The 10,724-nt window shown below is 47.0% G+C and overlaps 5 protein-coding genes across 5 annotated transcripts; 3 read left to right on the top strand and 2 right to left on the bottom strand.

Annotated features, from left to right (window-relative positions):
• Nucleotides 1-647: 647 nt before the first annotated feature.
• N7483_001266 (ADP-ribosylation factor family protein) lies at nucleotides 648-1,413 on the top strand (the record flags this gene model as incomplete). Its single annotated transcript, XM_057084703.1, has 4 exons — nucleotides 648-741; nucleotides 810-1,115; nucleotides 1,186-1,298; nucleotides 1,372-1,413. The coding sequence occupies 4 exons, from the start codon at nucleotides 648-650 to the stop codon at nucleotides 1,411-1,413; spliced, it is 555 nt and encodes a 184-aa protein (XP_056950852.1).
• A 928-nt stretch (nucleotides 1,414-2,341) lies between these two features.
• On the top strand, nucleotides 2,342-2,695 carry N7483_001265 (hypervirulence associated TUDOR domain-containing protein; the record flags this gene model as incomplete). The annotated part of the gene is made up of 3 exons (XM_057084702.1): nucleotides 2,342-2,390; nucleotides 2,458-2,570; nucleotides 2,627-2,695. 3 exons carry the CDS (start codon nucleotides 2,342-2,344, stop codon nucleotides 2,693-2,695), a joined length of 231 nt encoding a protein of 76 aa, XP_056950851.1.
• A 579-nt stretch (nucleotides 2,696-3,274) lies between these two features.
• N7483_001264 (cobalamin-independent methionine synthase II family protein) lies at nucleotides 3,275-4,602 on the bottom strand (the record flags this gene model as incomplete). The annotated part of the gene is made up of 3 exons (XM_057084701.1): nucleotides 3,275-3,846; nucleotides 3,906-4,322; nucleotides 4,383-4,602. The coding sequence occupies 3 exons, from the start codon at nucleotides 4,600-4,602 to the stop codon at nucleotides 3,275-3,277; spliced, it is 1,209 nt and encodes a 402-aa protein (XP_056950850.1).
• A 1,181-nt stretch (nucleotides 4,603-5,783) lies between these two features.
• Nucleotides 5,784-8,229, top strand: N7483_001263 (F-box domain protein; the record flags this gene model as incomplete). The annotated part of the gene is made up of 3 exons (XM_057084700.1): nucleotides 5,784-6,822; nucleotides 7,192-7,358; nucleotides 7,480-8,229. The coding sequence occupies 3 exons, from the start codon at nucleotides 5,784-5,786 to the stop codon at nucleotides 8,227-8,229; spliced, it is 1,956 nt and encodes a 651-aa protein (XP_056950849.1).
• Nucleotides 8,230-8,584: 355 nt separating this feature from the next.
• N7483_001262 (putative PHD transcription factor) lies at nucleotides 8,585-10,400 on the bottom strand (the record flags this gene model as incomplete). Its single annotated transcript, XM_057084699.1, has 2 exons — nucleotides 8,585-9,546; nucleotides 9,617-10,400. 2 exons carry the CDS (start codon nucleotides 10,398-10,400, stop codon nucleotides 8,585-8,587), a joined length of 1,746 nt encoding a protein of 581 aa, XP_056950848.1.
• Between the last annotated feature and the right edge of the window lie 324 nt (nucleotides 10,401-10,724).

The following is a 10,724-nucleotide window of genomic DNA, read 5'->3' as shown; positions in this document are numbered from 1 at the left end:
GTACTATACTACCTCTGGTGAGGTCTTAGTATCACGCTTGAAACATTGAAATAGCTTAGCTTGCAACCTTGGAACATGTCAATGGAATGAGGAAACAGTCTATATAATGAGAAAAAAATGAGTAGATCATGTTGGCAGGCTTCCTTGAACACATTTGTAATTCAAAAAATTCCAAATGTTTACCAACTAATCGAGATCGATATCCCTTCTGTTTCAAGTGTTGTTTCAGCTGGCCCTGGCGTCGGACGGACTACTAGTGGCTTGAATTTTTTTTTTACCGATGCCCTGGCCGAAAAGCAGAATTTTGGATGTGCACACGATCTCAGGATTATAATTTCACCATAGAAACGACCTTTTAATACTCTTCAATCGAGATAATGCATCTATCATCTTCTCCGACAGAAAGAGTACAATTTGATGTTAAAGTGATTGTAGTCGCAATAAGTAAATTAGCATGGTGGGTCTACGGGTCCATGCTGAGTCAGCCATTTCCTGCCCCTTTTCCCCCGCCTCATCTCGTTCTCTGTCTTGTTTTCCCAGGTTCATAACTTCTACGGCTGTAAGAAAGCCACAATCTCTCTAAAACTTGCTCTGTTGGCACAGGGCGGCCTCATACTTCTTCAAGTTCAAACAATTGATTCGCCAAGATGGGTGGCTCAGTTTCCAAGATGATGGGGAAGATCTTCGGCACGAAGGAAATGCGCATTCTTATGCTGGGTCTCGATGCTGCTGGAAAGACAAGTATGAGCTACCCCTGGATTGAAGCTAGATGCGACCAGCTTATGAAGTCGAATACTAATGACTTCCAGCAATTCTTTACAAGTTGAAACTCAGCAACCAAGATGTGACCACAATCCCCACTGTGGGCTTCAACGTCGAAAGCGTGACTTATAAGAACGTGAAGTTCAATGTCTGGGATGTCGGTGGTCAAGACAAGATTCGTCCCCTCTGGCGACACTACTACTCCGGTACACAAGGCTTGATTTTCGTGGTGGATTCTAGCGACACAGCCCGTCTCGAGGAGGCTCGCTCGGAGCTGCACAAGATCATCAACGATCGCGAAATGAAGGATGCCCTCCTGCTCGTGTTTGCCAACAAGCAGGATATCTCTGGTCGTACGTCTCCCATATTTCACGATGATTTATTATGCCCCCATTTGGCCACGTGCTAACAATTGTACTTCAGACTTGAGCCCTGAGGAAATTACCAACCAGCTCCAATTGAACAAGCTTAAGGATAAGCTATGGTATGTTGCGCCTAGTGTGGCAACTGATGGTACTGGTATCTTTGAGGGTCTTGTAAGTGCAAATTACCCTGTTCGTCCGGACCAAAACAAAAACAGCACTGACCCGCATTTGCTCCACTTCCCAGGCCTGGCTCTCCAACAACGTCAAAACCCAACCCGCTAAATAAACATGTCTCGCCATCGAATCGAATGCCAAGGATTGATTCCCCGTTGGAGCTTTCCAGACTTGCGCCCATCCAGGCATACAGCGCCGTCGATAACACCTTTACCAATCTACCCTGGGACCTGGATTTTCTCGGCTATGATCCTGAGAGGCACCCCCTGTCGCCTTGTGTATAACACCTCGCACTGTCCTACAAAGTATTCATCTTTTTCGTTTCATCTCCGTGTTTGATGACGATATGATGCAGCATTTGGGCCCTGTTTTCCTTTTATTCCTTGGGGATATTTTCCCCCAAGATGATTTCCTTTGTATGCGGGTTCCTCCTTTCGACTTACCTTCCCGATTTCTTTCTATGATATCCCCTCTGTTCTTACCCATGGGCTCTTCCGGAGCTTCATCTTAATTACTTAATTCTTTTACCCTGGATCATATCATCAGCGTTGCCAGTGTTCAATATTTCTGTGATTTTCTGTTTGCATCCCCAATGTGTATAGAGTTGACTAGTTTCATAGAGATGAATGACTGAAAATAGCGTTGGGATAGAGACCATCTGAATCAAATTGAATATGACATACGTCTGACAAGTCCCAATCCATTACCCGGTATACTCTGCCTGGCTGTCTCGGAACTTGAACCCGGTGTCCGAGATGGCGAACAAGACGTAATGCACCACAGCTGCTCTGGTCTGATTATCTTAACGACTGTAAAAGTGACGTGAACCTCGGGAGTCGGGTCCTGTTCCTTATTGCTAGTATCCTGCGTGCCATAAATAGAGCCCCAGTGCAAGTCTGAGTAAAGGAAATATTCAATCTAGTCCCAGTCTTAACATTGGAAGCTTGGGTTTGGAACAATTGCCCAAAACGCACAAGTCTCAGCCAGTTCATAAATCCCCACACAACGAGTTCGTCCTACCAAAACCATACTCGGAAACCATGCCGGCCTACCAGACAGGACAAAGAGTCAATTACAAGCCAGTAGGAGGTATGAATGCTTGGTGATATGCTGAGAATGTGAAAATAAGGACTAATAAGTGTTTTTCTTCTTCCAGGGCCAAACTCCAACACTAGTCAAAGCACTGGTGTCATTCGTGAGGTTGCTACTGAGTCGACTTCGTTGACTGGTCGAAGTGTTGAGGCTTCAGAGGCGATGCCTCGTTACCAGGTATGTACTCAGATCAAGATACAGATACAGGATTGATGACTGATTCTTTGGTATAGATTGAAAATTTGAAGACTCATAAGAGCTCTGCTGTCAAGGAGTGTAATATTCTCGGTCCTGCTGAGTAGTAGAGAATGCAGAAAATTGTATCTTTGGCCTTAGGATTACTTGTCTATCAGTAGAATGTGCCTATACCAACCTTGGAAGGCTATAGACTCGAATTGAGATCCTCATATGACATCAATCTCATAAACTAGATGTACTAGTACTGTGGACTATTCAAACATCGGGGTCCATTACTCCGAGTTCGTACATGCCACGCCAACTCAGGTGCACTATGAGGACCTTGGTGTTAATGCATCGTACTAAATAAGAGCCATTACCCCACGCCATGGTCCTCTACTGATTCATTTTCTTACATACTCTCAACATAGACGCCACAACTACAAATAATAGGTAAAATTTTGTTTATGAACGGGTTCTCTGTTCATTAACTATATCCAAGAATCATACGTTAAGTTGGTATTCCAAAAATAGGTCATGATGTTCGTCCCAAGCATCCCACCAGCGCGCTGTACACAAAAGAAAATCCCAACTCCGTTGCATTGTTGAAAGAGCAACTAGAGAATGGCGCATCCAGGCCGTGACAAAAATTTACAGATGGGGTATTCGTTGCAGTCGTTTTAATTTTTTTTTTCGCTCTCCAATTAGAGCTGGCCGGGCCAGACATCGTTGGCAATCTCACGGACCAACTGGAGCTTGTTCATCATGCCATCCCAGTCAATAGCGTTACCCTCACGGTGGGAAGCAAATCCACACTGTGGGCTAACACCAACCTGGTTAAGAGCGGCCTCGAGGCTGATGTTGTTACCCTCGGCAATGATCTTAGCGGCGTTGATGACACGCTGCTTCATCTCCTCCTTGTCTTCCATGGTGGCGAACTTGGAGGTGACAACACCCAGAATGACGTTCTTGTGAGTGGGGAGGTGCTTGAGGGGCTCGAAACCACCGGCACGCTCGGTGTCGTACTCAAGGTAGTAAGTGTGAACGTTAAGCTCCTGGAACAGCTTAATGGCGATACGGTCGTAGCCACCCTCGGAGAAGTGACGGCTGCCGACGAAGTTACCACGGCAGAGGTGGACACCGACGTGCATGTCCTCAGCAAGACCGATGAAGCAGTCGTTGTACAGCTTGATGTACTTCTCGAACATGTCGTCGGCGGTGTAAACGTTCAGAGGGTCGGCCTTGAAACCGCCAAGGAACTTCTCAGAGCAGAAGTCTATTCAAAGGTCAGCAATTGTCTCTTTATTATGTTTTGCATGAGAGTGTGTTTCTTACAGGCCAGGTTAGGGTCGTCAAACTGCACGTTGCGGCAGCCAGCATCATACAGAATCTTCAGCTCGGCCTGGTAGGCCTTGGCGATGTCACCGAAGTACTCCTCATCGGAGCTGTAAACCTCCTTAGGGTAAGCCTTGCCCTCACGGTAGCGCAGGTGGTACCAGTTAGGAGCAGCAAGGGTGATCTTCAGGTTCTTGACCTGGTCGGCAGGCACTTGGCTAGCGAGGTACTTGAATTGGTCGATGTAGGTGCTGCCAACGTGCTTAATCTTGCCGGTGCAGAGAACGGTCTCACCGGGCTTGTGGCCAGCCTCCAGGAATGCGGCGATATCGGGAGCGTAGGATCGGAAGATATCAGTCTCGAACTCAGTGACCTCATCGAAACCATCCAGGCCAGGGAAGAATGTGCCCCAGAACACTAAATGATTTATTAGCACAGGTGCACATGACACGTTCGCCTAGTTAATATGATTCTTACTGTGACGGCGGTACTCTCCGTCCGAAGCAGCAGGGTAACCCATCTTGATCTGGGTCTCAACAATGTTGGTGATCTCCTTGTCCTCGATAGCGATAAGCTCGGCCTCAGAAGCCTTGCCAGCTTCCTGGGCAAGCTTGATGTCCAGCAGGTTCTGGGGGCGAAGGAGGGAGCCCAAGTGCTCCGCACGGAAAGGGGGTCTCTGGTGCAGTTGAGGAGCCATGATGAAGTGATCTAAAGGGTTGCAAGTGTTAGTTCTGAGCTGCCCTTTTGTATAATGCTTGACACGTTTGCACTCACGATAAAACAGCTATGTACAAAAGCAAGTTCAATCTAGGGAAAGGGAAGAAGAAAAAGGAAAATCATGAATGAGGGCCCGAGATTATGAAAAAGAGGGGCACGGAACCAGGCTCATCTCTACTCTGTCTTTGCCTTCGCATCCGGAGCTTGTGGGGCTTTGATCACAAAGATGAGCATCTCCACATCGGGGCCGCCTATCGGATTCATTTGATTGAGCATTCTGAATGGATGCCCATTTGAATTATCGAGACGCTATAAAGAATTGGATTGTCGAAATAATTAATACCATTTGAATGACAGTTTATCAAGGAAGATATTGAATTGCTGGCATTCTAGCATTTGAAGGCTCAACTGACGTCAAGATTTAGGGTTTCTTAAACGGAGTATACGGAGCAATAATCCTAGTTTCATCCTTGCATATGTACTCCGGACATAGCACCAATGCGGGGCGTTCCTTGGCGTATAAAGTACTGGGGTAAACAATTCAGTAGAATATTTGATCATTTGACAATGTTTGAGACTATACGTGTAAGAGTTATACATTAGGATAGAAATGTTTCGGATCATGTTGCTTGGTATGCTACAAATAGGTAACACTAGAAGTGGCAAACTCCGAAAAAAAAAGTAATAATTCATCATAAATTTGACAGTGGAGTGTTCAAGTGGGCTCCACAATTTTTTTTTCTTTTTTCTTTAATTTCTTGACGGGGGGATTTCCGAATTTGTCCATCCCCAGGTTTCTTGATGTCTACCTATTGTTGCGATGTACAATGGTCTTATAACCCTTTGAGGATACTTCCGTCAGACAACATCTTTCATTTCTCTCTACATCCCCTCAATCTTTCTCTTCGCTCATAGCACAGACACAGGCTGAGTAAAATCTGACAAAGTGCCAAGTGGAGGAATTGCGTCCGGACAAGTGGGGAACCGGCACTTCAACGTCGATGCTGTTCCCGAGATCAACCTCACCTCAGTACATACTCAGTACTCAGTACCCAGCACTCTGTAACCGCAACCAGTTGACGACAAGAGCACTACCTCCTGTGAAATTTGAGAGGAATCACGTCATGTAGAGCTAGGGGTATTATCCCTTCGAGAAACGTCATGTCGTGCGCCTTGGAATTACTCCCAAATGAACTACTGGACCAGATCATCTTTTATTTGAATTCAGAACCACCTTCGATAGAACGAATCCATCAAGTCCCATGTCGTCAAATTACCCAGTCAGAGAAGAAAGATCTTAAGCATCTTGCGCAATGCTCGTACCACCTACTGGATCTTGTGCGACCTCGGCTATTCGTCCATGCCTGTCTGGACTTGAACGATGAGTTAGCCTTCCAAGCCTTTATTCTGGGCTCGGATCTGGCTCGCTATGTAACCTCTCTCGTGGCGATCATAGAACATGCATCACTTGATCCGGTCGATCATCGTTGGTGGCGTCGGATTCTCCGTTATCTAAACCCGACTCGTGTTACCGTGCTAGCGCCACCAACCTTTATTGGAAACATGCTTAATACTCGTATAATGGATGGCCATAGTTGGGCATTCGATATCAAGCTGCAGTTACTACAATTAGAACAACAAAGCGCATCCGATATAGCTTCTCTACCCGATTTGGACGACTCGGATAGCCTGCTTTTGGCCCGCCCGTGGACATCCATGAGCTTTAACGAATCATCATCCCTAAGAGCATATAATCATTATGAATATTTCCTCTCTCGGGTGCCTTCTGTTCTCGGTGAATGGGGATCCCAGCTAAAACCACCAGAATTCCCACCGCAACATCTGTCGGCCATGTTGGGCGGGCTTACGTCTTTTTCATATACCGCAGTTTTCCCCTTCTACAACCATGTGAAGCTGGTTCTGGATATTCTTCCCCTTATGCCGGAACTTGAAGTGTTCAGCGTACAGCTGGCACCAAATGCCGATAATCATGTCCTGGAAATGGAGCAGCGTGGATCTTTGGACCCCTATGACCCATGGACAGAGCTGTCAACTTCTTACTCATTGATTGGGTTTGGGGTCCGCAACAAACAGTCTTTAATTGAATTCAGCAGTCGAGACTTAGCTCTTGATGCATTGCGAGAGGAGCTTGCTCTTGGGCTAGAAACTGACTTGGGAAATACGAGTTGGACTCCTGAGGGTAATGGGGTTTGGAGACGGCGGGAGGGATAACTTTGATGTACTAATACATACTGCATTATACTCTTCTATCCATACGCGCTTTTCGATATTTATTTGGTCTTAAGAAAAAATTAATCAAGTCCACACATCCTCTCTCTCTCTCTTTCCCTCTTAATAGACATGTTGTGTTTATATGCAATATAAACAGCTCGTGGGTCTCGGGAACGCTAGAATCTCACAGAGCGGTGGATCTCTTCCTCAACACCCCACCTAGCATCCAAATGATGAACCTACTTTCCACACTACACAGGCCCTCAATAAATACGAGATTATCAGTCTATATGATAATTGCCGATCATGACTTTAAGTTCCAGCATTTACGCTTCAGAGCCCGCTCAACCTATCCTTGCTCACTCTCTGCTCCCTCACACAACACCCATGGTAGTTAACTCCGAACACTCTGTTCAGGAATCAACAAAAAATGATTGGAAGCTCGATGAGGACTGGAATAAAGGAATTCAATTGTTTGATTCCGGGGTGTTCCGCTGTGGATCTGTTATTGGATTCTCACGACTAAGAGCGAGAAGCGGTGATAGTGATGATTACATCGGACAGGCAAGAATTTTTTCTAATGCATTACACTCTTCCACTTTACATTCTTCTTATATGAAGTTAGATCCCTCGTTCGCTTATGACCACACATCTCCGGAGAAACTCTCCGTCAGCAGAGACAAACACGTTCATCATATATCCCACCAACTTTGATGCTTTTGCCGCCAGAAACTTGTTCAATGATTTGCACTCTGGCCCATCTGGCCTCTCCAAAGACGATGCAATCAAGCGTCTAGATTCCGTTCAACTCCTCCCAGTGCATAACCTGCTTCAAGCTGCTCAGGCTGTCAAGCAGGTATCCGGATCGCTGCAGCAAATTCAAGAAAAATATCAACAAGGCCAATCTGAGCCAGTCCAAAGCACATCTATCGTCCTTCTTGCTGTAGTCGGCTTGGATACATTAGCTGAAGGCGTTGTTCGAGCTTCAAATCCGGCTAGAGGAGCAGCTGTGTTGGCTAGTACTTTACGTCTCTTGACACGCTTGTCCCGCACACATTCCGACTTCCTTTCAGTCATGCTTGTCAACACTCATGGGCTTGGTTCTGCTTATGTCCAAGTTGATCAAGAGGGATCAAATAGACAGAATATTGCGGCTAGTGAAGATACGAGATCCGCGCGCGACGATGGAATTCATTCTATTTTTCAGAAACCGGGAACTCCTCTCCTGTCAAACCTGGCGATGAGGACACTAGATCAAGGAATCGATACGCATATTTTGCTTTCCGATGTGAAATACACCCATGTGGCAGAAGTCATCAAAGATCGCATGGGGACGGGCTTGGGAAAATGGGGAATCTGGTCACCCCAAAGATGAGGGAGCCTATGTGACTGTGAAATGGGGATTTGAATGGGTATTCAAAGTTCGTTCGGATTGCTCTATTGCGATACAATCACTACTAATAGTACAAGTTGAAATACATGACTAGGTCCACCTGAGGCGCCTGAATAAATGCTATGGGGTCATGAATGCTCCTCCCAGCTCACTCTCCGAGTATCGCGGGATCAAAAAAACACCAACTCCGATCCATGGCCCAGCTATTTGTCTTCGAAGATAGAAAAAAAGGGGTATCAATATTTCTTATTTGTTGCTCAGTCCTTATACTGACTTTGCGCAGCAAGCCACTGGCAACAAAGAAAGAGAAAAAAAGGGGGTATTTTCTCCCCCAGAATTAGAAGGCAACTTCACCGGCCCACTTCCTCAGAACAGCCCTCTCAGTGACAGAACGTGCGTCTTGCTCATATCTTGCAAGATCTTGATCTGCTGTGTTCTCCTCAAACACAATATCCTGCTGCTCCACCTTCATCCATTGCTTGTGTCTCTCGCAACGCTTCTTCGTGCAAATACCGCGACTCAAAAAGGCTAGTTCGTCTCCTTCCTCGCCGTCCATGGATGTGTCGCCATCTGGATCGGTGGTGGTGGGATAGCTGCCTGCAAGCGCTTGGGCTGTACCTTCCACGAGCGCCTTTTTACCTGCTTCGGACAGTCGCCATTTATCGAATTCTCCATCAGACCAGGCAAGTCTCCAGTCAAACCCGCAGATATCCTTCCATCCGCCCTTGGGTTCCTTCTGCTTCAACTTCTCTACAACCGCTTTCGCTCGCTGGCGCACAAGCGCGATGAATGCCGTACGAGTTGCAAGCATTTCTTTGCGATGCAAAAGCTCGTCGCGACACTTTCCGATCTTTTCGAGGTTGGCTGTTTCCTCGAGGGAATATTCAACTTCTGTTGTTGGGTGGATATCTCCATTTGTCTTTGTGTCCGATGGTGTTTCGCCTTCCTTCTTCATATTGTTATTGGGGATACCGTGGTAATCCATGGACTCTGGTGGCGGGGTAATGATTTCATTACCCAGTTTCCGGAATCCATCCGCAGAGTTTCCACCTGTGATTATCGTTCTGAGATTTCCAGGTGTGAGAATGCTGCCCATACTCCCCAAATCATCTTGACCCTTTTGTTCGGGTCCTAACTCGAGGAAGCGGATTTGACGACGCATGTACTCCTGACCGTGTCCGTCGGAGCAATATTTGCTCTGGCTCTTCTGAGCAAAGCGTGCTGGTTTACGACATTCGGTGAGACGGCACATCGGTTTCCATGTGGTGCAACCCTTGCCACTTTGGCTACAATTGGGGCCTGGTTTCATCCTGTCAGCTTTGAAAAATTTGGAGGTTGGATGGAAAACACATGGATGAATGAGACTTACAGATATATTTCTCGATCAACTCTGCATCTCGAGGATCGATGTGGACACATTTCCCGTGGAACCAATCCTCACACCCACCATCGCACCCAATCATCCATGTATGGTTATCAGGTCGTCGGCAAATACAAAATATGGCGTTTTCGTCCTCCTCGTCATCGTCGTCGTCAGCAGCACGTCCCTTTGGGCGCTTTCTACTCCTTTTCTTCGGTTCGGGTACGGGCGAGCCGGCATTGGATACCGAGTCCTGTTTCTGGCCCGGGGCTTTGCTGGCACGAGATGCAGGGGTATTGGACCGACGCTCGTCAATAATATCCGTATCAAGATCATTGGCCTTTCGCTTCTTGGTTGCTGGCTTCTTTGCGGTACCTTTCTTGGTAGCTGCAGATGCGGATTTTTTGGAGGTTGAAGGATTAACGGAGACCGCGGGGGAGGAACGTTCAGAGGAGGCTCCACGGAAAGGCAGTGAGTTTTTGCGACTGGCAAGTGTTTTTGACGAGCGACTATCATTGGTGCCATCAAAGCCCAAAGATCTTGTTTCGAAGTCGTCACCAGCAGGTTCGGTCTTGATGGAAGGAAGAGGGGTGTCTTTGTTTGCGAATTGCGATATACTCTTGCTAGGGTCATAGACTTCGCTGTAAACGTCAGCCCAGTTTGCGCCCTTTCCGCTTTTCGGTGTATCCGCGTTTGCTTCGTAAGGGATTGTATTCGTCTTGGAGGTCTCTTTGTTCTCGGAGGACCCGTTCACATGATTTGCGCCGGCGGCGAGCTCCGGGTCCGGCGCCATAGCGAAATGGAAGACGAGAAAGCCCAACAGGCAATCAAACTAGTTTGTGGAGAGCTTGGGTGGCGAATAGAAATTTTGAATCCAGGTGCAAGAGGATCGACCTCGTTCAAGTTGTATCGGGGAGCACAGGGCGCGCGGGATGAGTTAAATCCGCACAGATACAAGCAAGAGCCACGGAGGCATCATGGGGCTCGTATCTATTTGCTCGGAGTGCGAAATCCTCCTCCGAACTGTTTGGTGACCTTGCGACCGCAGATATGTGATCGAGGTAATCCTCACTACCAGCTCAGAGATAGTCCTGACAATTTCTCTCACGAGATCGGG

The sequence above is a fragment of the Penicillium malachiteum genome, assembly GCF_028827825.1.
Source record: "Penicillium malachiteum strain IBT 17515 chromosome Unknown utg000001l:1.0-8184562.0:1.0-8186909.0, whole genome shotgun sequence".
In the NCBI taxonomy this organism is placed as follows: domain Eukaryota; kingdom Fungi; phylum Ascomycota; class Eurotiomycetes; order Eurotiales; family Aspergillaceae; genus Penicillium; species Penicillium malachiteum.
The sequence above is the reverse complement of the archived record's forward strand: the minus strand, read 5'-3'. Positions and strand labels throughout refer to the sequence as shown.